We start from the raw sequence: 27,994 nt of genomic DNA on the forward strand, positions 1-27,994 counted from the left end.
TTCCTGGTCCCCACCTCAAAGCTTTCTTTCACACACATACACAAATACACCTCAGGTCCTCATGTCCGTGTGTAGTCGGGTGATCAATGTCAACAACATCAACAAAAAAAAGAATAAAACACCAGAAAACCTGGAAGGTAAAAACCATCTTCTACCCTCCTGACGTTTCATCAGTCCTTAAAACCGCCTCCAAAAACACACTCCTCCCAGGTAACAGCAGAGCGTGTGTGTGGGTTCGTCCTCACACACATGCACGTCGTCCACTGGGCGTGTGGAGGAGGCAACTCCCCCTCTGGGTGGCTAGACCAATCACAGGAGGAGACMGGGGTCGCCGTTACCACGACTACCAGTGGTCCTCCAGATCACACTGAGAGAAAGAGGGGGACAGAGAGAAGGTGTTTATGAGGTGGCATAGGAAATACAATATAAATCTGATGTTATTTACGTACTGATGTTGAGAAGTGTGTGTGTGTGTGTGTGTGTGCATCAGGAGCTAAGAATATGAGGGGTCGAAATGTGGGTCAATAGGTGGGATGAGTCGATCTTGGACTCATCTGACGGTGGCCTACTGAAAGGCCGGCTGTGTCTCAATTCTCATACTAGGCTACATCCCATTTAATAGGATTTTTGTCAAGAATATAACATTTGTACTGAGTATGCTAGAAATGCCAGGATGCCATGTAATAGGAAATCACTGTACACTATTCAGCACGTGAAGAGCCATTTGACCCACAATGGAATGTTTACAGGAAAAAGTGTTTCTATAAATCAGAACAGAAAGACTGTCAGACACCGACCAAATCTGACAGACAAGAGACAAACCAAATCAGATACAGATCTTATTATGATGATTAAAATCAAATCACTTTTATTATTTTATTTGTTCACAAATCGCTGTATGGAACAGATTCAGCCCCCCCATAATAGCCTTTTTACAAGTGAGGACTGGCAAAATGTCCTCAGTTCTCTCAATTTGAGTTAGTTTACGATTCTTGTGAGGACTTCTGGTACTCAGACGTATAGTAAAACGTGGATACACACATCATTTTGTGCCTTGTTGCCCTCATGTACTAAGTGCCATATTCTGAGATAAATACAACTCAGTATTTAGAAATACAACAATGATARGGGACACACTTTTTGAAAAGCAAGTATCTTAAAAACTTCTATATTTTGAACTTTGCATTCTTTTAGAACATTGTATTTTCCTGAATTTTGAAGTAGAACAGGACCTTACAGTACTGAAGTGGACACACACATCTCAACACACATTCTACCAAATACACACACTGGCACGCACGGCCGACCAGACAGACAGGCAAGACAGACACAGACAGGTGGTTTATGGGAACTTGTGCTTTTATAAATGCCAGTCCAGTAGAGGAGCGAACTCCTCTCACTCAGTCGGGTAGAGGTCCATACATGATCGGCCCCTAGACTTAGACCAATCATCTTTCTATCTGTCCCATTATGGTGTCTGAGAGCGCGGATGSGGGGGGCTGGTTGGTCGAGGTCTGCAGCTAGAGGATCTAGTTGGACKAACTCTTTCGGAGCCGCCGGAGGATCTGGTTGGTCGATGTCTGCCAGAGCTGCTGGAGGGGCCGTGTCTTTGGTTCTCTCTGCGTCCCGGGGGGGTCTGGCGTCTCGACGACGGCGGGTTAAGGTCGGGGAGGGCGATGGGGAGTCAGGGAGGTCATCTGCGGTAAAGGAGGAGGATTCCTCACGTGTGGGCTGTATTTCCTCCAGCACCGAGCGATACTGCTCCCGGTGGTGCAGGCGGAAATGACGCGCACTTACGCACGCACACTTACACGAACGCTTCTCACACCATACTAGCCCTACCCCTGTGGCCAGCTACCCATAGTGACATCGTCTTTGTCCAGTGAGGAGAGAAGCCACCAGTGCCTTCCAATCCCCCACTACGAGTCCCAACTCCCAAAACAGACACAGTATGGACAGACTAGACTACGCCATATAGCTAGTTCCCGTTCTTAAGACGTCCTGGACTTTGGTGGTATTTTCTAAAAGGTTTGGACATGGCAGGAACATCAGGGAGCAGTTCTCATGTCATGTGAAACAAAGTCTTGACTCTAGATCAAATACTCCATTTTGATCACGCTTGGTAATCGAAGGTCCTCGAAGCCCATTCACACTCCGGCCCAGAGGGTGGCGCTGTTGTGACTGGGCTGGGTAATTGTGGAGGTGGGAGGTCATGGGTCAAAGGAGAGTTACTCACCCCTTCCTCTTCTCTGTGTGGGTTCAGCCTGCTGTACACCGCCTCGATCACACTGCGTCTGAATACACACACAGATTATACATTATCGTTTGTGTGCATTAGTGAAGATTGATCTGAAAAGAAAATGGACAATGAAGTACATTTCTTCAGTGTGCGTGTGTGTAATATTTACTTGCTGGCCAGGCCTCCTCCAGGAGGTAGGTTGGGGATGTTCTCAGAGGCGATGTACCTCAGAACAGACACCAGGTCAGGAACCCCCTCTTCTCCACAGCCACCCAGCAAGTCTATGGACAGACACAGGGTTAAAGTGGAAACAGAAAGATGGACAGCCGGTTGCCTTTGAACAGATTCTACATGTTGAATCGGCGCAAACAGCCATTGCTCGTGGCTCGCTAAAACACACCGCAGCGACAGCTAGCGATAGGGCGGCTGGCTAAAACACACCGCAGCGACAGCTAGCGATAGGGCGGCTAGCTAAAACACACCGCAGCGACAGCTAGCGATAGGGCGGCTGGCTAAAACACACCGCAGCGACAGCTAGCGATAGGGCGGCTGGCTAAAAAACACACCGCACGAACTCGGTGGGGCATGGTTAAAACACACGCAGCGAGCAGCCTAGAGCCCGATTAGGGCGGCTGGCTAAACACACCGCAGCGACAGCTAGCGATAGGGCGGCTGGCTAAACACACCGCAGCGACAGCTAGCGATAGGGGGCTGGCTAAAACACACGCAAAGACAGCTAGCGATAGGGCGCTGGCTAAAAACACGCAGAGACCGTAGCGATAGGGCGGCTGGCTAAAACACACCGCAGCGACAGCTAGCGATAGGGCGGCTGGCTAAAACACACCGCAGCGACAGCTAGCGATAGGGGCTGGCTAAAACACACTGCAAAGACAGCTAGCGATAGGGCGGCTGGCTAAAACACACGCAGCGACAGCTAGCGATAGGGCGGCTGGCTAAAACACACAGCAGAGACGAGCGATAGGGAGGCTGGCTAAAACACACGCAAAGACAGCTGGATAGGGCTGGTAAAACACACCGCAGCGACAGCTAGCGATAGGGCGGCTGGCAAAACACACGCAGAGACAGCTAGCGATAGGGGCTGGCTAAAACACCACTGCAGGACAGCTAGCGATAGGGCGCTGGCTAAAAACAGAGCAAGGACGGATGCATAGCGATAGGGGGCTGGCTAAAACACACCGCAGCGACAGCTAGCGATAGGGCGGCTGGCTAAAACACACCGCAGCGACAGCTAGCGATAGGGCGGCTGGCTAAAACACACCGCAGAGACAGCTAGCGATAGCTGGTCTTCGGTGCAGTGTGTCCAAGCTCTGAGAGGATGTGCGTGTTCTCACCCTCTACACGTGTCTCCAGGTATTTGTCCAATTCCTCCTCTTTCTTCAGAGCTTGTTCAGACACCTTGGGAGCTCCCGGTAAAGTCACCAACACCACACTCATGTTATCCCTACTGCCCTGGACACACACACACACACAGAGAGACAGAGGGTTAGAACGTCAATTAAAATCGTATAGGTCACATGTGCTGTATACAACAGGTGATGATCTTACTGTGAAACGCTTACTTACAAGCCCTTTACCAACAATGCAGAAAATAAAAATAATGAAGAAAATATTTACTAAGTAAAAAGAAAGTACAATAATAACAATAACGAGGCTATATACAGGGGGTACTGAGTCAATGTGCGGGGTACAGATTAGTCAAGCTAATTGAGGTAATATGTACAATTGAAGTGAAGTTTACATACACTTAGATTGGAGTCATTAAAACTCGTTTCTCAACCACTCCACAAATTTGTTAACTTCTATGGCGGCAAGTGAGTATTGAGTAGCTTGGATGAAAGGTGCAGAGGTGCCCAGAGTAAACGGCTGCTCCTCAGTCATGTTGCTAATATACTATTATTATTAGTATTGGATAGAAAACTCTCTGAAGTTTCTAAAACTGTTTGAATGATGTCTGTGAGATAAACAGAACTCATATGGCAAAAACCTGAGAAAAATCCAAACAGGAAGTGGAAATTCTGAGGCTGTCAGTTTTTCAACCAGATCCTATTGACATCACAGCGAGATATGGATGAGTTTGCACTTCCTAGCGGCTTCCACTAGATGTCAACAGTCTGTAGAACCTTGTCTGATGCCTCTACTGTGAAGGGGGGCCGAATGAGAGGGGAATTAGTCAGGTCTGCCATGACCTGACCATTCTTTGACCATGCGCGTTCACATGAGGGAGATCTGATTCATCGCTCATCTAAGTCAATGTAATTCTCCGGTTGGAACGTTATTCAAGATTTGTTAAAACATTCAATACTACATCTTTTGACGTGTTTCATCTGACTGTTACGGAATTTTTGGACATTGTCAGGTTTAAGTGAACGCGCTTCCTGACTTGGATTTTGTTAACCAAACACGCTACAAAAGTACCTATTTAGAACAAATGGACATTACCGAACAAAAACATTTCTTGTGGAAGTGGGAGTCCTGGGAGTGTATTCCGACGAGATCAGCAAAGGTAGTGAGATTTATAATGCTTTTTATGAGTTTGTTAAGTGCACAATTTGGCGGTAACTGTAGGCTTGCTTTTGTGGCTGAACGCTGTTCTCAGATTATTGAATATTGTGTTTTGCCGTAAAGCTTTTTGAAATCTGACAGCGGTTGCATTAAGACAAAGTGTATCTGTAATTCTATGTAAAACATGTATCTTTCATCAAAGTTTATATGAGTATTTATGTTATTTGACGTGGTTCTCTGCAATTTCTCCGGATATTTTGAGGCATTTCTGAACATGGCCCAATGTACACAGTTTTTTGTATATAATATTAACTTTATCAAACAAAACATTGTATTGTGTAACATGAAGTCCTATGAGTGTCATGACTGATGAGATCAAAGGTTAGTGATATTTTTATCTCTATTTTTGCTTTTTCGACCCTCTCTTTGGCTGGAAAATTGCTGAATTTTTCTGTGAGTTGGTGGTGACACATAACTGGTTTGTGGTGCTTTCGCTGAAAAGCCTATTTGAAATCAACACTTGAGGGATTAACAACAAGATTACCTTTAAAATGGTATAAGATACATGTATGTTTTCAACTGTTCAACTGTTCTGCTGCGGCTATGGAACCCTGACCTGTTCACCGGACGTGCTACCTGTCCAGACTCTGCTGTTTTCAACTCTCTAGAGACAGCAGGAGGGTAGGATACTCATAATGATCGGCTATGAAAAGCCAACTGACATTTACTCCTGAGGTGCTGATTTGGTGCAACTACTGTGATTATTATTATTTGACCATGCTGGTCATTTATGAACATCTTGGCCATGTTCTGTTATAATCTCACCGGGCACAGCCAGAAGAGGATGGCCACCCTCATAGCCTGGTTCCCTAGTTTTCTTCTATAGGTTTTGGCCTTTCTAGGGTTTTTCCTAGCCACCTCTTCACCTGCATTGCTTGCTGTTTGGGGTTTAGGCTGGGTTTCTGTACAGCACTTTGAGATATCTGCTGATGTAAGAAGGTATATAAAATACACTGCTCAAAAAAAAAGGGAACACTTAAACAACACAATGTAACTCCAAGTCAATCACACTTCTGTGAAATCAAACTGTCACTTAGGAAGCAACACTGATTGACAATACATTTCACATCTGTTGTGCAAGGAATAGACAACAGGTGGAAATTATAGGCAATGGCAAATGGAGGTTCTGCAGGTGTGACCACAGACCACTTCTCAGTTCCTATGCTTCCTGGTGATGTTTTGTCACTTTTGAATGCTGGCGGTGCTTCACTCTAGTGGTAGCATGAGACGGAGTCTATACAACCACACAAGTGGCTCAGGTAGTGCAGCTCATCCAGGATGGCACATCAACGAAGCTGTGGCAAGAAGGTTTGCTGTGTCTGTCAGGTAGTGTCCAGAGCATGGAGCGCTACCAGGAGACAGGCCAGTACATCAGGGACGTGGAGGAGGCCGTAGGAGGGCAACAACCCAGCAGCAGGCCTACCTCCGCTTTGGCAAGGAGGAGCACTGCCAGAGCCCTGCAAAATGACCTCCAGCAGGCCAAAAAGTGTATGTGTCTGCTCAAACGGTCAAACAGACTCATGAGGGTGGTATGAGGGCCGACGTCACAGGTGGGGGTTGTGCTTACAGCCCAACACCGTGCAGGACGTTTGGCTTTTGGTGTTCTCTGGCAGATTGGCAAATTCGCCACTGGCGCCTGTGCTCTTCACAGATGAAAGCAGGTTCAACTGAGCGACAGCATGTGACAGACGTGACAGAGTCTGGAGAGCCGGTGGAGAACTTCTGCTGCCTGCAACATCCTCAGCATGACCGGTTTGGCGGTGGGTCAGTCATGGTGTGGGTGGCATTTTTTGGGGGCCGCAGAGCTCTCATGTGCTCGCCAGAGGTAGCCTGACTGCCATTGGTGAGAGAAGAGCCTACAGCCTTGTGAGACCATATGCTGGTGCGGTTGGCCCTGGGTTCCTCCTATGCAAGACAATGCTAGACCTCATGTGGCTGGAGTGTGTCAGCAGTTCCTGCAAGGGAAGGCATTGATGCTATGGACTGGCCCGCCCATTCCCCAGACCTGAATCCAATTGAGCACATCTGGGACATCATGTCTCGCTCCACCACCAACCCACGTTGCACCACAGACTGTAAGGAGTTGGCGGATGCTTTAGTCCAGGTCTGGAGAGATGCCTCAGGAGACCATCGCACCTTCATCAGGAGCATGCCCAGGCGTTGTAGGGAGGTCATACAGGCACGTGGAGGCACACACACACACACACACTACTGAGCTCCATTTGACTTATTTAAGGACTATTACTCAAAGTTGGATCAGCCTGTAGTGTGGTTTTCCACTTTAATTTTGAGTGTGACTCCAAATCCAGACCTCCATGGTTGATAAATTTGTTTTCCATTGATAATTTGTGTGATTTTGTTGTCAGCACATCTAATTATGTAAAGAAAAAGTATTTAATAAGAATATTTCATTCATTCAGATTAGGATGTGTTATTTTAGTGTTCCTTTATTTTTTTGAGCAGTGTACATTTGATTTGATTTGTTTGAGGAATTTTAATTTGAGATTTCTGTTTTGAATTTGGCGCCTGCACTTTCACTGGCTGTTGTCATATCATCCCGTTAACGGATTGCAGCCATAATTAAAACTATAGTTTTGGCAAGTCTGTTAGAACATCTACTTTTTGACAATCATTGACACAAGTCATTTTTCCAACAATTGTTTACAGACAGATTATTCACATACAGCATACATTCCAGTGGGTCAGAGTTTACATACACTAAGTTGACTGTGCCTTTACACAGCTTGGAAAATTACAGAAAATATGTATGGCTTTAGAAGCCTCTGATAGGCTAATTGACATCATTTGACTCATTTTGGAGGTGTACCTGTGGATGTATTTCAGGCCTACTCTAAACTCAGTGCCTCTTTGCTTGCATCACTGGAAAAATCAAAGAAATCAGCAAAGACTCAGAAAAAAGATTACGACCTCCAACCTTGGGAGCAATTTCAAACGCCTGAAGGTAATGTTCATCTGTACAAACAATAGTAGCAAGTATAAACACCATGGGACCGCAGCAATCATACGCATGCAAAGGAGACGCGTTCTGTCTCCTAGAGATGAACGGACTTTGGTGCAAAAGTGTAAATCAATCCCAGAACAACAGCAAAGGACCTTGTGAAGATGCTGGAGGAAACACGTACAAAAGTATCTATATCCACAGTTAAACAAGTCTTTATTGACATAACTGGGACTGGTGCACTTCACAAATAGATGGCACATGAGGCAGGAAAATTATGTGGATATATGAAGCAACATCTCAAGACATCAGTCAGGAAGTTAAAGCTTGGTCGCAAATGGGTCTTCCAAATGGACATGACCCCAAGCATACTTCCATTTGTGGCAAAATGGCTTTAAGGACACAAAGTCAAGGTATTGGAGTGGCCATCACAAAGCCCTGACCTAATCATGTAGAAATTTATGGGCAGAATGAAAAAGCGGTGCGAGCAAGGAGGCCTACAAACCTGACTCCGTTACACCAGCTCTGTCAGAATTCCAAAATTCCACAATTATTGTGGGAAGCTTGTGGAAGGCTACCCAAAACAATTGACTCAAGTAAAAAATAATAAGGCAATGCTACCAAATACTAAATGAGTGAATATAAACTTCTGACCACTGGGAATGTGATGAAAGAATAAAGCTTAAATAAATCTACTATTATTTCACATTTTTAAAATAAAGGTGTGATCCTCACTGACCTAAGACAGTACATTTTTACTAGGATTAAATGTCAGGAATTGTATTTTTTTATAAGAACTACGTTAAATGTATTTGGCTAAGGTGTATGTAAACTTATGACTTCAACTGTACATGTAGGTAGAAGTATGAATACGCATTGAATAAAACAAGTAGCGTAAAAGAAAGGGGGGGGGGGGGGGTATTTGATTACTGTTAAGCAGTCTTATGGCTTGGGGTAGAAAGGACCTGTTTAGGACTTTTTTGGACCTATACTTGGCACTCCAGTACCACTTCCCATGCGGTAGCAGAGAGAAGTCTGACTTGCGTGGCTGGAGACTCACAATTTTTAGGGCCTTCCTCTGACACCGCCTGGTATAGAGGTCCTGGATGGCAGGAAGCTTGGCCAAAGTGAAGTACTGGGCCGTGCGCACTACCCTCTGTAGGGCTTTGCGGTCGGATGCTGAGCAGTTGCCATACCAAGCGTTAATGCAACCAGTCAGGATGCTCTCGATTGTGCAGCTATATAACAACTTTTGAGGATCCATGCCAAATCTTTTCAGTCTCCTGAGGGGGAATGGGCGTTGTCGTGCCCTCTTCATGACTGTCTTGGTGTGTTTGGACCATGATAGCTTGTTGGTGATGTGGACACCAAGCTCTAGACTTGCTCCACCACAGCCCCATTGTGCTTGGCCACGCAGTCGCGGGTGAACAGGGACTACAGGAGGGGCCCCAACGTTGAGGATCAGCATGGCAGATGTGTAGCCTACCCTTACCACCTGGGGGTGGGCCCATCAAGAAGTCCAGGATCCAGTTGCAGAGTGAGATTTTCTGTCGCGGGGGCCTTAGCTTATTGATGAGCTTTGAGGGCACTATGGTGTTGAACGCTGAACTGTAGTCAATGAACAGCATTCTCACCTAGGTGTTCCTTTTGTCCAGGTGGGAAAGGGCAGTGTGGAGTGCAATAGAGATTGCATCATCTGTGGATCTGTTGKGGSAGTATGTGAATAGGAGTGGGTCTAGGGTTTCTGGGATGATTGTGTTGATGTGAGCCATGACCAGCCTTTCAAAGCACTTCATGGCTACAGACATGAGTGCTACAGGTCGGTAGTCATTTAGGCAGGTTACCTTAGCGTTCTTGGGCACAGGGACAATGGTGGTCTACTTGAAACATGTAGGTATTATAGACTCGGTCAGGGACAGTTTGAAAACGTCAGTGAAGACACTTTCCAGTTGGTCAACACATGCTCCGAGTACACGTCCTGGTAATCCATKTGGCCCTGCAGCCTTGTGAATATTGACCTGTTTCAAGGTCTTACTCACATCGGYTATGGAGCGCTTGATCACACAGTCGTCCGCACCAGCTGGTGCTCTAATGCATGCTTCGGTTTCACTTGGCTCAAAGCGCACATAGAAATMATTTAAGTCGTCTGGTAGTCTCGTGTCACAGGGCAGCTCACGGCTGGGCTTCTCATTGTAGTCCATAATAGTTTGCAAGCCCTGCCACATCCGACTAGTGTCAGAGCCGGTGTAGTAGGATTCAATCTTAGCCTGTTTGATGGTTCGTCGGCGGGCATAGCAGGATTTCTTTGAAGCGTCCGGGTTAGAGTCCCGCTCCATGAAAGCGGCAGCTCTACCCTTTAGCTCAGTGCGGATGTTGCCTGTAATCCATGGCTTCTGGTTGGGGTATGTCCGTACGGTCACTGTGGGTGCAACGTCACCAATGTACTGATTGATGAAGCCGTGACTGATGTGGTATACTCAATGCCATTGGATGAATCCTGGGGGATTCCGAGGCTGGAACTCAGGACCTCTGCCTCACTAGGTCATACCGAGGCTGGAACTCAGGACCTCTGCCTCACCAAGGTAGACCGGGGCGGCAGGTAGCCTAGTGGTTAGAGCGTTGGACTTGTAACCGAAAGGTAAACTTAAAAAGGTAAAAATCTGTCRTTCTGCCCCTGAACAAGGCAGTTAACCCACTGTTCCTAGGCCATCATTGAAAATAAGTAATTGTTCTTAACGGACTTGCCTAGTTAAATAAAGGTAAAGTAAATATTCCAGTCTGTGCAAGCAAAACAGTCCTGTTTAGCATCTGCGTCATCGGACCCCTTTCATATGGAGCGAGTCAACGGTATTTCCGGATTCAGTTTTTGTTCGTAAGCAGGAGGGTAGACTTATGGTCATTTGCCAAATGGAGGGCGAAGGAGAGCTTTGTATGCATCTCTGTGTGTGGAGTAAAGGTGGTCTACTGATTTTTTTATCCTCTAGTTGCACATGTTACATGCTGGCAGAAATTAGGTAAAACAGATTTGTTTTCCTGCATTAAAGTCCCCGGCCACTAGGAGCGCCGCCTCTGGATGAGCATTTTCTTGTTTGCTTATGGCCTTACACAGCTCGTTGAGTGGGGTCTTAGTGCCAGCATCGCTTTGTGGTGGTAAATAGACAGACACGAAAAACATAGATAAACTCTCTTGGTAAATAGTGTGGTCTACAGCTTATCATGAGGTACTCTATTTCAGGCAAGCAAAACCTCAAATATGAGATTTCGCGCACCAGCTGTTATTGACAAATAGACACAAACCACCACCTCTCATTTTACCAGAGGTAGCTAGCCTGTCTTGCCAATGCACGGAAAACCCAGCCAACTGTATATTATCCATGTCGTCGTTCAGCCACGACTTGGTGAAACATAAGAGATTACAATTTTGRTTGGATAATCTCGAACGGAGCTCATCCAGTTTATTCTCCAATGATTTCATGTTGGCCTATATAATGGAAGAGGCGGGTTACCCACTCGCCAACGAATTCTCACAAGGTACCCGGATCTGTATSCCCTGTATCAGTGCCATCTCTTCATGCGAATGACGAGGATTTGGGCCTGGTCCAATTGCAGTAATAAATCCTTTGCGTCWGACTCATTAAAGAAAAACATCTTTGTCCAGTTSGAGGTGAGTAATCGCTGTTCTGATRTCCAGACGCTCTTTTCTGTCGTAAGAAACAGTGGCAGAAACATTGTGTGGTGTGTACCTTGTGCAGGCAGGTGTCCACCACAGCATTGCAGACTCTCTCCAGGTCGTCAAACACCTGTAGCCGGGACCTGACGAAGTCGCACAGCTCCTCGTTAGACATCACATCCCAGATCCCATCGCACGCCAGCACCACAAACTCATCCCCCTCCGCAGCACGCTCCAACACACACACCTGGGGGAGGAACACACACCTCAGCCTGAGAGATCACACACACACACACACCTCAACAAGGACAAAGAACTATAAGCTGTTCCAATCAACATGCTACAGTAATAAAGGCTTTTTAAAAACACACCTCTGGCTCTGGGCTAACCAGCTGTTCTGTGGGACCCTTCCCATCCACACACTTGTAGTCATAGTCCCCCAGGGCTCTGGACACGGCCAGGGAACCATTCACCCTCTGGATCATCACTGACCCCCCTGCGTTCTGGATACGCTCCTTCTCTCTGGGGTTACACGGCTTGTGGTCCTAAAAGGGGGGGGGGGGGTCATATGTGCATCCCAAATAACTACTCATGACATGATCAAGATTAGAGATTCTGCACCTCACCCAGCTCAAACTGATCCCCTAAAAATATATGATTAATGTTACTATCGCTCAGTCTCTTCATCAATCCCACCCTCTCCCCTTACTCACCCTCAGTATTGTACCTGTGTAGTGTGTGTGTGTGTACAGTATTGGACCATTATATATCTGGAGAGCTACTCTTCTGTAGGTTCACTCCAACCCCAGTTGTAACTAACCTGGTTAGGCACATCAACCAGCTAACTATTAGAGTCAGGTGCTCTAGACTAGAGTTTGAGTGATAACCTCCAGGACGGTTGCTATCCAGGAATAGGGTTGGAGAGTCCTGGTCTAGTGCGTAGTATTGTACCTGTGTAGAGAATCCAACTCGCCCTTCTCGGCTCAGCACGGCCCGGGAGTCGCCACAGTTTATGAAGTAGAGGTGGGAGGGGCTTAGCAGCACACCCACTGCCGTGGAGCCGCTGCGATCCAACCCATGCCGCAGGTCCGAGAAGTTGCGCATGTACTCGTCGATCCTCAGGAAGCCGGCGCGGATCCCATCCTTAACGCCCTCCACTGAGCCCATCCCCGGGGTGAACTCTGCCCCCCCTAACAGGATGTGCTCCAGCAGGTGGGCAGAGCAGTAGTTGGCGACGCGGGAGCCGGCGTGCCCGTCATAGACGGCAAAGAAGGACCAGTCGTTGAGGCCTTGGGGAAGGCCCACCATGGCAGTGTGGGCATCCTCCATCTCCACCCGCCAGCCCTGCATGCTACTCAGCCCATAGTGCAGCCCGTTGCCCTGGCCATGGGCCGTGTGCTTCTCGGTCTTAGGCTTGTCCAGGAACGCCCCCATACCTACACACTGCTGACAGACAGAGTACATAAGGTACATTATCAACATAGTCATACGTTAATATGTCAATGTTACCTTTAGGAAGTCTAGACACTTCGCCTTTATGTCCATGAGGTACAGGTTTTAGACTAACTTTTCCCACTGGTGCTACCATTTCCACTGGTGCTACAATTTCCACTGGTGCTACAATTTCCACATGTGCTACTATTTCCACATGTGCTACATTTCCACTTGGGCTTCATTTCCATGTGTGCGTCATTTCTCCACTGGTGCTACCATTTCATGGTGCTACGGTGCTAATTATTTCCATGTGCTACACGTGCTAATATTCCACTGTCTACAGTGCTAATAGTCACTTCTACTGGTGCTACCATTTCCACTGGTGCTTAATCATCACGCTAATTCACTGGTGCTACCATTCTCACTGTGCTACCAGTTTCACTGGTCTACCATTTCCACTGGTCTACTTTCCACTGGTCTACACTCCACTGGTGCTACCATTCACTGGGCTACATTTCCACTGGTGCACATGCTAATATCACTGTTGCTACAGGTGCTAATATTTCCACTGGTTGCTATGGTGCTTACCATTTCCACTGTGCTACCATTTCCACTTGGTGCTACCATCCCATGTGCACCATTTCCACTGGTTGCTACCATTTCCACTGGTGCTACCAATTCTCCACTGGTGCTACCATTTCCACTGTTGGCAATAATGACCTGACGTTTGGTTCATACAATTACTTTGTTCCTAGTAATCATTTATTTGAACAGTAAATCTATTGATAAACTGCGTAAATCAAGATGTAGCCTAGGCCTATTCACAATGCAGGTGAATAGGCTGATTTCATGGGGCTACAGATGAAAAACAATTTTCCCTTTCATTTGTGACTTATTTTATTGTTGTGATCAACAACATTTGCATAGAAGAAGCAATGTCTTCTTTTGTACACAGTGAGAGAGAAGAGACGCGAGGGAGACTTAAGGTGTCCGCGTGCTTCCCAGCCGAAACAGTTCGGTGGAGTTCGTGGATATATTATGATGTTTTGGACTTTGGCAAGGTTTTTTTTTGGTTGTTCGGGCACGCAAAAAATATTCTGGAGGCAATCCGAAATTCTGAGGATAAATCTACACCCCTTCGTGGGTGATTGGTCAACAGTAAGGATTATTCAATAAAGTCTGTTGTCATTCAACGAGAGACGACTCGTTTTCATGCACGTTTTTTCATGGCGAAATACTGCAAACATCTTAGTTAGATGTAAAATTGCACGACTAAGATCTCCTAAGCAAAAACATAAAAACTCATGAAATCTGTCATTTTGACGAAGTTCATACTAGCTACGGCGTCTCAAAATGTTAATATTGATTTAGATTTCCCTCTGAAATKTAATTTAGGTGAGGCTGCTATTGGGTCAATGTAGGGCTGCACGATTAATCMAATTTTGATAAAAATTGCGATATTGATATGTGCCATATCCATATGGCAAGAGGCCGTGATATTTTGAAGGGAGTGGCTCCTAATCCGTTAACAGATTTAATACTTCTGGGGCTCCGTATCCATGAGCACACAAATTCTTGCAGTATTTTGTGGGAATTTGGGACTTTGGGACACCCATTCTCATACCGAAACCAGATTAGATACATAGCTAATTAAATCAGAGTTAAATTCCCAAAAGATGATATTCGCAATGTCACTAACCAAAAAACTAACCAAACAGCAATAGCGCCACTACAATGTCCAACATGATTGTCATGCGTTCAAAACCATTTGTTTGATTTTGCAGACCCACGACTCTGGTGTGTAGTCATTTGCTAGCGATGCTAACATAGCTAGCTAGCCAGCGTTTGCTACCTAGCAAAGAGGCACTGAGTTTGAAGGTAGGCCTTGAAATACATCCACAGTACACCTCCAATGACTCAAATGATGGCAAATTAGCCTATCAGAAGCTTCTAAAGCCATGACATTTTCTGAAATTTCCTCAGTGTTTAAAAGCAGTCAACTGTCGTATGTAAACTTCTGACCCACTGGAATTATGATACAGTGAATTATAAGTGAAATAACTGTCTGTAAACAATTATTGGAAAAATGACTTGTGTCCTGCAAAGTAGATGTCCTAACCGACTTGCCAAAACTATATTGTTAACAAGAAATTTGTGGAGTGGTTGAAAAACGAGTTCTAATGACTCCAACCTAAGTGTATGTAAACTTCTGATTTCAACTGAATGTGAAATACATAATAATAATAAACATAATAAAGAAATAAGATGAGGTTGGTAACTCATAATATAATACTTACACCAACCTAATACGTACAGTTCAAGTCGGACATTTACATACACTAAATTGACTGTGCCTTTACACAGCTTGAAAATGACAAAAATTGTGTATCTCTTTAGAAGCTTCTGATAGGCTAATTGACATCATTTGAGTCATTGGAGGTGTACCTGTGGATGTACTTCAAGGCCTACCTTCTAACTTCGTGCCTCTTTGCTTGACATCTGGGAAAATCAAAAGAATCAGCCAAGACCTCAGAAGAAAAAGTAGACCACAAGTCTGGTTCATCCTGAGAGCAATCCAAACGCTCACAAAATAGATGGCATCATGAGGCAGGAAATATATGTGGATAATTGAAGCAACATCTCAAGACATCAGTCAGGAAGTTAAAGCTTGGTCGCAAATGGGTCTTCCAAATGGACAATGACCAAAAGCATACTTCCAAAGTTGTGACAAAATGGCTTAAGGACGACACAGTCAAGGTATTGGAGGGCCATCACAAAGCCCGACCTCAATCCTATACAAAATGTGTGGCAGAACTGAAGAAGCGTTGCAGGCAAGGAGGCCTACAAAACCTGACTAAGTTACAGCAGCTCTGTCAGGGGGAATGGGCCAAAATTCCACCAACTTATTGTGGAAGCTGTGGGAAGGCTACCCAAAATATTGACCCAAGTTAAACAATTTAAAGGCAATGCTACCAAATACTAATTGAGTGTATGTAAACTTCTGACCCACTGGGAATGTGATGAAAAAATCACTCTATATACTATTATTCTGACATGTTCACAGTCCCTTAAAATAAAGTGGTGATCCTAAGACAGAGAATTTTTACAAGGATTAAATGTCAGAAATTGTGAAACACTTTAGTCAAATACATTTAAACTCCAACTTCAACTGTMTATTTCTTAGAAGAATGTATTTTCTTCAGGATTGCTCTGTCTTTGGCCAGCTTGTCCATGAACTCCTGGCAGGGGAGGTAGAAGTTTGTCTTCACAATAAACATGGCCTTGATGGTAGGAACAGTGAACCTATTTCTTGCTGCTGTCCATATATCATTAAATTTGGGAGAACACTCTCTCGACTGGTGCATTACTTCCAGGTAAGCACATGACAACAGATGCTAATCTAGCCAAGTTAGTGTGTGGGATGTCATTCCCTTTGTAGTGGGTAACCACCGTGCTCCATCTCTGACTAAGCGGTGTCTCAGATGTTTTCCATTCTTCAATCGATCTCCCCTTCAGGAACTCTTGCAGGCCAGTAACCTTGTCAAACAATGCATCCACATTGCTGGTCACATTGGGGTATTTGTCCTGCAGTCTCCTGGATCTCTTCACATTGTCTCCTTTTAAAAAGGCAACCTCAATGTAAATCTTTTAGATTATCTGTGTGCTTTCCCCATGCTTGCAAGTAGTTCACAGCCATAGTGAAGAATAATTGGGATGTTTTGAGAAAGCTCTCTTTAGACATGGCTCCATTTTCCTCTAGCTCTCTCAGAAGTCCTCATCAGTCTTGCAGTMAATTTTGCCTCAACGTTTCTCACAATTGCAGCTGGCCTTCAAGCATCTTGATCATGTCATTGAATACAGTCAAGTTTCCATGGACAAAGGCCAGCCAAAGTTCAGTCAGTGGCTTTTCGAACATTGTTCGCAGGACAACAGGGCATTTGTCTTAAGAAAAAAKGATTTAAATCGCACATACATTTTCAGCACTATCTAGAGCAGGGAGCATGGACAGCTAGCGAACATTGCTGTGTCCTAAAATGTTATGGTACTCCTGTCCAACACACTCACAAAAGCTCTTCTGTCTTTCTACTCTGACGTGAAAATATGAAAATATCTTTGTGAGCAGGTACTYAACATCATATCCAAAGCTGTTCTGGCCGTGTTATGAATTGTGTGCAGGACAACCTAAGCCAATCCCCTCCCGCTGCAGAGCATTTTTAACTTTGGTATGGACATTGACCCTCCCCAGCCTATTCAGTCCACCAAAGTTGGTATTTGTGTTGTCGGCAGAGAATGTYTTCCAGGTTCCATTTTTGGATGACCAACAGGACCTCAGCTGCAATTTCCCCTGCTGTTTCTCCATTCAATTCAACAAAATCAAGCAGTTTTGTTTCCACAGATGTGCTGCCATCAWATATCTKACTACTATTGGCAGCAGCTTTACATGTCCATGATTGGACGCATCAATGGACAGGGACACRCATTCAACCTGGTCTAGGTCCTGTGTTTGCCAAAGAAGWTGCCCATGGTGCTAACACGTTACTCACTGTGGCGTCACATTTTGTCCTAGCACATGTAMACTTTGACTCATAAAGCTTCCGTGTCAGTTGTGCTGTACAGTCCATAGATCATTAACTATGATTATGTATCATAGTGTGGTATACAAAGACACCCTCCTGCACAGCTAAATCATATTCTTCTTGGGAAGGCTCTRCCTTCTTGAAGAATGTGGTGACAGAGGGCATACCAACACGGGCAATCAGAGAGGCTTTATGCTTTTTCGTCTGTTGATGTTCTACCACTGCCGTTCTTCCCCGGCTGTCAAATGAAAGAGGAATTACAAAGGGTGCAGAGAGGAATTACAAAGGGTGCAGTGAACAACTATTGTCTGGACCYRAGAGTATAAATGGAAAKTCTCTCATGTCATAAAAAGTGCATTTCTRTTTCKTGGAAAGAGCCATTGTACCTTCGTCTGCTCTTCTTCACTCTCCTTGYGTCACTCTTCATACTCTTAACTTTTTATTCTCCTCTTTTCTTCACTCGTCTTACTTCTCTTTACCACCTCACTCTTCTACACTCGCTTCACTCTTTTTACTCCCTTAATTTTTCCTTCTCCTTCCTTTCCAATCTTGAATAATAAGTAGTACACTATTAGATAAAACAGATTCCCATTGCTTGCCTCATTTTTGTATTTATCTCAAAAACATTGTTTGGAATAATAAATTGGCAGGCTCTAATCATATCTTTAACTTTCCTCCTCTATCTCTTTCACCCTTCTTCCTCTCCACTGCTAATGTTATCCATGAAAACACCCTCCATCCAGCCATCATCCCTCTCCACCCACTAGCCCATCCATCCCTCCACTAACCCCTGCATCCATCCCTCCCTCCCTCCTCCCCAAGCCCCTGCATCCATCCCTCTCTCCACAAGCCCCTGCATCCATCCCTCCACATCCACCCCCCCTATCCCCTGCATCGATCCCATCCCTCCCTCCACAAGCCCCTGCATCATCCATCCCTCCCTCCACAAGCCCCTGCATCATCCATCCCTCCCTCCACTGTGTTGTCCTTAAGCCATTTTGCCACAACTTTGGAAGTATGCTTGGGGTCATTGTCCACTTGGAAGACCCATTTGCGACCAAGCTTTAACTTCCTGACCGATGTCTTGAGATGTTGCTTCAAAATATCCACATAATTTTCCTGCCTCATGATGCCATCTATTTTGTGAAGTGCACCAGTCCCTCCTGCAGCAAAGTACCCCCACAACATGATGCTGCCACCCTCATGCTTCACGGTTGGGATGGTGTTCTTCGGCTTGCAAGCCTTTGAAGGTTGGCCTTAAAGTACATCCACAGTTACACCTCCAATTGACTCAAATGATGTCAATTAGCCTATCAGAAGCTTCTAAACCTATGACATCATTTTCTGGAATTTTCCAAGCTGTTTAAAGGCACAGTCAACTTCGTGTAACTTCTGACCCACTGGAATTGTGATAGTGAATTATAAGTGAAATAATCTGTCTGTAAACAATTGAAAAATGACTTGTGTCATGTACAAAGTAGATGTCCTAACCAACTTTCCAAAACTATAGTTTGTTAACAAGAAACTTGTGGAGTGGTTAAAAAACGAGTTAATGACTCCAACCTAAGTGTATGTAAACTTCCGACTTCAACTATACATTCCTCCCTCTACTAGCCTCTCCATCCATCCCTCCCTACTAGCCCCTCCATCCATCCACTAGCCCCTCCATATCCATCCACTAGCCCCTTCCTCCATCCCTCCCACTATCTATCCATCCATCCCTCCCCTATGCAGCCATCCCTACGCATTCATCCACTAGCCCCTCCAACCATCCACTAGCCCCATAACTCAATCACCTTTACCTCTAGGCTACCTCTTCCTCATTTGGGTGTGCTTTGTGGTCCACCAGCCACAGCCCAAATTTCACCAGCCACTCACATTTTGTCCAATCCAAGAAATCACATGCACATGGTTTTGTAATGTTAAAACAATATATCACAGTGTATTCTATCCCTTTTCCAGCAGGCAAGGTCTCCATCTTTCTGTCTATTGTATGAACCCACGCAGTACCCCACCCTGCTTTCACCACTGCAGCTTTGAGACTCTCTTCCAGCACTGACATACGCACAGAACTATGAAAAAATATATATATATACACAAACGCTCCCAAATGCTGTGACCACCCGCCAATGTGGCTAGTAAGAATATACATTCTTACCAGACAATCTAGCATTTTGMTGGTGGCTGGTGTTGATTTCCCACYCCGTCAGTGTCTCMCTGTCATGTTAGGCAGCAGTACTACTCTAAAAATAAAACACTCACTATGCAGTTTAGGCTTCATTCAGCTACCTCAGTTCATACAATCTCGCAAAATGGGAGCAGTGTGTGTACTGTGTAAGAGGTAGTCGCATAGCCCAGCCTGAAACGACAGGGAAACACCTTTTAGAACCCCCTTTACTCTCCTGTGTCATTTAAGATGGACTGCCACACACACGTGACATAGGTATAGCTGTTGAGACACATACACCCCCTCACTTGGACGAAAGCACAAACTCGACCATTCAACCCTCAGACCGAAAGCAGATTTCCCACAGAGGCTTTTTTCTGCATTACAAAAGTAGAAAAGTGATCAAAAGGGGTGGCAAAACATTTTCYGTGGAAATTTCAAGTTAGTCAGCGGACGTTGCACAAGCTGCACGGCAAATATTGCGATGAGCGAGATACAAGACTTCACTCTCACAGTCAAACACAGCCGTGCACATGCACCGATACTTCGCTTCACACACAAACAATGTGAGAGCCAGGGGACCTAGACAGCGTCGAAGTTAAGACTCGCACTCCAACGCTCTTAGTTGTTGCTGAAATGTACCCACTATGCGGTTTACTTTGCGCATCCACGTCATATCGCTGAGTCCACCTTTAAAACGACTAAATCCAGATATAAACCATGTAGGAAAGAAAATGAACCTATAACTTGTTGATAATAGCACTAAGATGACAAAAATGTTTCCCCCCTCGTTTTTTTTAAGGCCCCATTGATTTTGTTATGTTTGAGTCACTCAGATAGGATAAGAAAATGGCATGAACCATGGCAAAATGTGTAGAATTGCAGGAAATTTGCTTTAAAAACGGCAACATTTGGTCTCTGYGGCCAAGAGGGGCTCAAAAATGTACAGTCGGCGACCGCGCCATTGGCCAAGCCCACTGMCCCGGCCCGGTCACGCCCACCACCTAAGCCCCATTTTGATCCTGAAAAATCCCTGACATGGCTGCCAAGATCCACTGGCTCTGCAGAGGGAATGAGCTCCGAGTTCAGCTCTGTTGTCACACACAAATACACTTTTTTTAAACTGTTCACAGATCCATTTAGAATCTTCCAATATACTGATTCTTGTCTATAGGCTCCACTCACTTAATCACCCAGTCAACACACACACACCCACCCACCAAACCACATTCTGGGTTTGAGTCATTCTGGCCAACACCCAGACACACCCATCTCATGGCATATAATGTACACACACAACCTTCTGCAGAAATTGCTCATCTTGCCCAGACCCCTCTGKCCTCAAGCCCAGCCAAGGAGCGAGAGTTAGCATCTCACCTTTAGGACATCTGCCTGTCTCCCAGTCCATACTAACTGGGCCCATCTAATATATCAACTCTGCCTAACCTGGTTCTAGACCCTACACACTAGGGATGGTTAATCGAATATACGAAAGGACATTAGTATTCGATTACTTGATGWGTTCAGTTTGAGAAAGAAAATGGTATGCCTATTTTAACAATGAAAAAGCCTTGTCTAAATGTAAGTATACTTGASATTGGCATGACATCTGAGATTCTTAATTTTATTTATAAAACAAACTTTTGAATATAGTGTTTACAAAGGTGCGCTGCGCATAGCCCTCCAGGCTACCCTGACAGTATGCTATTTTCMCCATTTCAAATAGCAATTACAGGTGAGTTTCCAAAAGACATGTAACAGAGCAATGTAAAACACTTACCATAAAACCCTTTTGTAACAGAATTAGGTCTATCAGGGCGAAAATCAGACTTCTCTTTCGCTGTTGACAACTTCACGAAGAAAAGCACACTGTTTTACCTCTGCGTCATTCGGACCGGAATTTTTTTTTTTTGAATGACAATTGCTATTTTAGTTTTTTTTAAAGCATAGAAAGTCTTGGGCAGACCACCTAAGTGTTTATCCGGGCCGCCTATGTCCAAACAGTAAAAAAAAAAAACATATATTATTCGGGGTGAAAAAAAAGATTAATGTGAAAACTTAAAAACGATTAAAACCAGGGAGATTCTAAAACTCTAAAAAATTATGCATTTGAGTTTTTTTGTCATTGATTTTGTTATAATTTAACCTTTAGCTACGCAACTCAGTTAAGAACAAATTCTTATTTATAATGACGGCCTCGCCCGGCCAAAACCCTAACGATGCTGGGCCAATTGTGTGCTGCCCTATGAGACTCCCAATCACGGCCGGTTGTGATACAGTCTGGAATCGAACCAGGGTCTGTAATGACACCTCTAGCACTGAGATGCAGTGCCTTAGACCGCTGCGCCACTCGGGAGAACCCGGTGTCAGATAAGCAATGGCAAAATGTGTAGAATTGCAGGAAATTTGCTTTAAAACAGCAAAATGTCACTGTGGCCAACAGGAGGGCCTGTACATTTTTGGGTTGACAGCCCCACCATTGGCCCCGTCCTTGACACAYCCTGCTGACAGCAGGAATGTCCACGAGAGTTTTTGCCAGAGATTTTAATCTTAATTTCTCTACCATAAACCACCTCTAATCTCGTTTTAGAGAATTTGGAAGTACGTCCAACCGGACTCACAACCGCAGACCACATGTAACCACGTCAGCCTGGGACCTCCACATCCGGCTTCTTCACCTGCGGGATGGTCTGAGACGAGCCACCCAGACAGCTGATGAAACTGGGTTTGCAAAACTGAAGAATGTTTGCACAAACTTCCAGAAACAGTCTCACCGGGGTCTTCACCAGACTGTAGTTCGGCATCGTAACAGAGTTCAGTGGGAAAATGCTCACCTTCGATGGCCACTGGCACGCTGGAGAAGTGGCAGACGTGTGGGTGAGCGGTTTGCTGATGTCAACGTTGTGAGCAGAGTGACACATGGTGGTGGCCGGAGTTATGGTATGGGCAGGCATAAGCTACAAACAACCAACACATTTGATCTAWGGCAATTTGAATGCACAGAGATACCGTGACAAGATCCTGAGGCCCATTGTCGTGCCACTCATCTGCCACTGTCACCTCATGTTTCAGCATGATAATGCACAGCCCCATGTCACAAGGATTTGTACACAATTCCTGGAAGGTGAAAATGGCCTGCTTACCATTGAGCATGTTTGGGATGCTCTGGGTCGACTTGTATGACAGCGTGTCGYAGTTCAYRCMAATATCATGYAACTTCGCACAGCCATTGAAGAAGAGTGGGACAACATTCCACAGGCCACAATCTAGTATGATCAACTCGATGCGAAGGAGGTGTGTCGCGCTGCGTGAGGCAAATGATGGTCACACTAGATACTGACTGATTTTCTGATCCATGGCCCCACCTTTTAAGGTATCCATGACCAACAGATGTATAAATGTATTCCCAGTCATGTGGAATCCATAGATTTGGGCCTAATGACTGATTTCCCTATATGAACTGTAACTCAGTCAAATCTATGTAATTGTTGCATGTTGCATTTATATTTTWGTTCAGGAAACATTTGACCGTCGTGCTTATCGGTCTATTTGCATAATATAGTGGAATTAAATTGGCGTGTGTGTATTCATTAGTCATCGTGTAGCCTTGTGGTTAGAGCATTGGACCAGTACCCGAAAGGTTGCTAAAACAAATCACCGAGCTGACAASGTAAAAATCTGTCATTCTGCCCCTGAACAAGGAAGTTAACCCACTGTTCCTAGGTCATCATTGTAAATAAGAATTTGTTCTTAACTCACTTGCATAGTTAAATAAAGGTAAAATAAAAAATGACTTATACAACTATGACACGCGCACATCATACGCAGCCCGCTTTTGTGCAGGATTTCTCCTGCAGCTGCTGATTGGCTGCTGGACTAAAACCTGCTTTTATAAGCCCATTTATTGAGCAACAATTGTAAATGCAAACGTGTTWAAAACWGTTTTKTTGCATGATTAAAAAYAGCTACTATTTTMATTTCTCAACTGGAAGCCTAATTGAAGCGCACCTCCCATTCACCATTCAAGTGCWGTCAACAGGCTCTCGGCGCATCACCATCACTTTACAAAAGGGAGCTGGAGGCAGTATGCATTTTGAAAACATAGGCCTGCTTAATTATCTGAAACCTGAATGTTTTAATACATATTACGAGGCATGTCTTACCTTGCTTCAAATTAGCCTATAGGCAAATACGACCATGGAAACACGGAGGCAAATATTTTATAAAGAACTTCATAGTCGGCGTGTGAGTTTCAAGCTTGGGGAAGCTTACAATKTATCCTACCATGTCTACTGATCTGCATGCCAGTTATCATTTTCTATATGTACATTTTCATGGAACAGTTATTTCATTACTTATTTCAAGATAATTGTCACGTGGTTAATACACCGTGATCACCAGCCTCTGCCATATGGACACATTAATACACCGTGATCACCAGCCTCTGCCATATGGACACATTATTACACGTGATCTATTGGCGGCTAAATGAGCGCATGAAACTCAGCCTATAGGCCAATGTAGCAGTAGGCCAAAAACTTCCATTGTCAAATAAGTCAAAACACAAAGCCGACAAAAAGTTTTAAAAAATGATAAATTCATGTTCTTTCAAATGTAATTAATCTCTACTCAGCCTGTCTGCCTCACTTCTCTATGTCTTGAGCTGCTCTTTTTTATCAATTCCCCATTACATACGTTTACTACCAGTGACAAATGTAATGTGGAATTGATCAAAACAAACAAAAGGGCAAACAATTCACACAACGAAACGATGAATGTGCCAGAATTGGCAGGAGACAGCTGAGCCATTCTGGCGAGAAACGCGCCTATATCTTCGTCCCCCCCCACGTCTCAATTTTTAATTATACTCTAGACACATCTTCACCAATATTTCAGATGTTTTCCACTGATGGCCGCAACTCAATAATCAGCTAGGCCTATTGTCACGTGGGGGGGGGTGGACAACGAATGATTACACCAACAAAAAAATATATATCCGCTTTGTACGTATACGCTGTACCAGTCAAAAGTATGGACACACCTACTCATTCAAGGGTAGTTTTTTTTTTTTTTTTTCACTTGTAGAATAATAGTGAAGACATCAAAACAATGAAATAACATATGGAATCATGTAGTAGCCAAAAAAAGTTATTTTTTCAAATATATTTTATATTTGAGATTCTTCAAATAGCCACCCTTTGCCTTGATGACAACTTCGCACACTCTTGGCATTCTCTCAACCAGCTTCATGAGATAGTCACCTGGAATGCATTTCAATAAACAGGCGTGCCTTGTTAAAAGTARGTGTGGAATTTCTTTCCTTCTTAATGCGTTTGAGTCAATCAGTTTTGTTGTGACMTGGTAGGTGTGGTATACAGAAGATAGCMCTATTTGGTAAAAGACCAARTCCATATTATGGCAAGGACAGCTTAAATAAGCAAAGAGAAACGACAGTCCATCACTACCAAGATATGAAGGTCAGTCAATCTGAAAAATTCCAAGAAGTTTGAAAGTTTCTCCAAGTGCTACGATGAAACTGGCTCTCATGAGGACCGCCACAGGAAAGGAAGACCCAGAGGTACCTCTGCTACAGAGCATCATTTTATTCGAGTTAATTGCACCTTAGATTGCAGCCCAAATAAATGCCACAAAGTTAAAGTAACAGACACATCAAGATCAACTGTTCATAATAGACTGCTTGAATCAGGCCTTCATGGTCAAATTGCTGCAAAGAAACCACTACTAAAGGACACCAGTAAAAAGAAGGGACTTGCCAAGAAACACAAGCAATGGACATTAGACTGGTGGAAATCTGTCCTTTGGTCTGATGAGTCCAACCGCCGTGTCTTTGTGAGACGCAGAGTAGGTGAACGAATTATCTCCACATGTGGTTCCCACCGTGAAGCATGGAGGAAGTGTGATGGTGCTTTGCTGGTGACACTGTCKGTGATTTATTTWGAATTCAAGGCACACTTAACCAGCATGGCTACCACAGCATTCTGYAGCRATACACCATCCCATCTGGTTTGTGCTTATCGTGACTATTGTTTGTTTTTCAACMGGACAATGACCCAACAAACCTCCAGGCTGTGTAAGGTATATTTGACCAAGAAGGAGAGTGATGGAGTGCTGCATCAGATGACATGGCCTCCACAATCACTCGACCTCAACCCAGTTGAGATGGTTTGGGATGATTTGGAACTCAGAGTGAAGGAAAATCAGGAAACAAGTGCTCAGCATATGTGAGAACTCCTTCAAGACTGGTTGAGAGATTTCCAAGACTGTGCAAAGCTGTCATCAAGGCAAAGGGTGGCTACTTTGAAGAATCTCAAATGTATTTTGATTTGTTTAAGATTTTTTTGGTAACTACATGATTCCATCTGTGTTATTTCATAGTTTTGATGTCTTCACTATTATTCCACAATGTAGAAAAGAGTAAAAAAAAAAAAAAGAATAAACCTGGAATGAGTAGGTGTGTCCAAACTGTTGACTGGTTCATCTTACTCTCAGAATGGGTGGAAACCTATCCAGTCGAATTAGATCTACAGCCCAGCACCAACACACCTGATACAGCTAACCGAGATCTTGCTGGGAGTTGATTAGTGGAACCAATCATGTCTGTTAGTGCTGGTCTGGAACTAATACCTGCACACCCTATATCTCTCCAGGACCAGGGGAGAAGATCAGTGTCTGTTCAGAGTCTAACACTTTGGTTTCAGAACATTTAGAGTTACATTCAGCCTGAACACGACCCTGTACAGAACCTTTCATCCTCTCACTCCATTTCCCTGCCTTGTCTCTTCTCCCTATATTCTCCATCTTAGTTCCAGTAGTGATAAAGATAGGGCTGTGTCAATGCTAAAGGGCTGTGTCAATGCTAAAGGGCTGTGTCAATGCTAAAGGGCTGTGTCAATGCTAAAGGGCTGTCCAAGTTAACATAACACTCATCCATCCTAGAGTCACTGCATATTTCTTGTGTTTTTATCTTATTTAACTCTGCATCATTGGGAAAGAGCTTATAAGTAAGCATTTCACTGTAAGGTCTACACCTGTTGTATTCGGTGCATGTGACAAATACATTTTTATTTGAGTCACTACTCTGTGTATATCTTTATATACCTGAAGAATAGATAGGGGGTCAGAGTCTAGGTGACCTTACACAATCTGGGTCAGCAGGTGACAGACCTCGCCCACTGCTCCTCTCAAGGGTCACCCCAGAATGCCAAACACACCCCACCTGGCCCACTGCTACACCGACGCCAAACCATAGAGGCCCTGCTCTAACTGTGCAGTAGCAGGGGTTTGTAGCATGGTGAATGGACCAGTCCTAGGTTAAGATTCTACCATGGCTGGGTCACAAACTATAAAGCTACATTTATGGTAGTATTCTAAAATCACCCAGACTGGCCATCACAGACCACCAGCATTGCATTAGTTAACTAGTTGGATAGTTATCTAACTGTAGTCAATGGTTAACGTCAGTTAGCCAAATGCATGYATGTGTCTGACTGAGTTATAAAATATGCGATGCTAATTTAACGCAGTTGAGGAGAAAGCGMAGCAAAATGTGGAGTGGGGGAGGCGATTATATAATTAACTGTGCTAATAATATTAAATTTGATCCGATTAGGTTAAACGCGTTAAACACAACTGCCAACAAACCAAACGATACAGTTAACTGGCAAGGTGTCACCTGAAAAATAGATGGCTAACGTTAGCTAACTAGCTAGCTAAATTGTTGGCAAAACAATGACATTTCCCAGCCCACGCACGGAATTGGAAAACAATTGATGCACCTTTTAGACGACGTTGACAGTCAAACGCAAGTAGCCAAAGCAGCTAACTTGCTAGCTAATGTTAGCTGCTACCCAAACTAACGTTACACAACAGCATGCGAGAATCAATAGAGTAGCTATCTCTGCGATAACGTCAGATAGCTAAATGCTAATAGGCCATGCTAGGCTAACTTTAGCAAGTTAGCCAACAACGATTGACCCACCAGCTAAACCTCTTCACTTATACTTACGTTTCCAACTGTAAAACGAATGTAGATGTTTTTGAGGTCCCTGTGTAGTGGGTATTTTCGTGGTGATGTGTCGAGCTAGCTGACGTTATCTTGTTTTGTTTCCTTATTTGACAAAACAAAATCGGCGAGTTTGGCCTCAGATGAGTGGCGATAATTCCTTTCTCGGCGGTTCCCTGTTCGGATGGCGTAGATTTTTACGCATGTTTGACACTAACTAAGTTTGTCACATCAAGCAAAAAAATATATATATTCTGTACGTTTCTACACATATATGGGCAGTCAATAATAGTTAGCTAGCTATAATAGACAACACAGACGAATCTCGCACTTTCGTCCTTT

General features: G+C 44.4%; 1 protein-coding gene across 2 annotated transcripts; it reads right to left on the reverse strand.

Annotated features, from left to right (window-relative positions):
* Positions 1-35: 35 nt before the first annotated feature.
* Positions 36-27,994, reverse strand: LOC112073773 (protein phosphatase 1B). 2 transcript variants are annotated; one of them, XM_024141002.2, is made up of 8 exons: positions 27,656-27,994; positions 12,403-12,894; positions 11,823-11,996; positions 11,525-11,698; positions 3,592-3,709; positions 2,409-2,520; positions 2,237-2,294; positions 36-367 (listed from the first exon to the last, which is right to left on the reverse strand). In XM_024141002.2, the coding sequence occupies exons 2-8, from the start codon at positions 12,883-12,885 to the stop codon at positions 344-346; spliced, it is 1,143 nt and encodes a 380-aa protein (XP_023996770.1). In that variant the 5' UTR covers positions 12,886-12,894; positions 27,656-27,994; the 3' UTR covers positions 36-343. The 2 variants fall into 2 exon arrangements, with proteins under 2 accessions (XP_023996770.1, XP_023996771.1); XM_024141003.2 differs by having other exon boundaries at positions 12,403-12,897; positions 27,656-27,745.

The sequence above is a fragment of the Salvelinus sp. IW2-2015 genome, unplaced genomic scaffold, assembly GCF_002910315.2.
Source record: "Salvelinus sp. IW2-2015 unplaced genomic scaffold, ASM291031v2 Un_scaffold2359, whole genome shotgun sequence".
In the NCBI taxonomy this organism is placed as follows: domain Eukaryota; kingdom Metazoa; phylum Chordata; class Actinopteri; order Salmoniformes; family Salmonidae; genus Salvelinus; species Salvelinus sp. IW2-2015.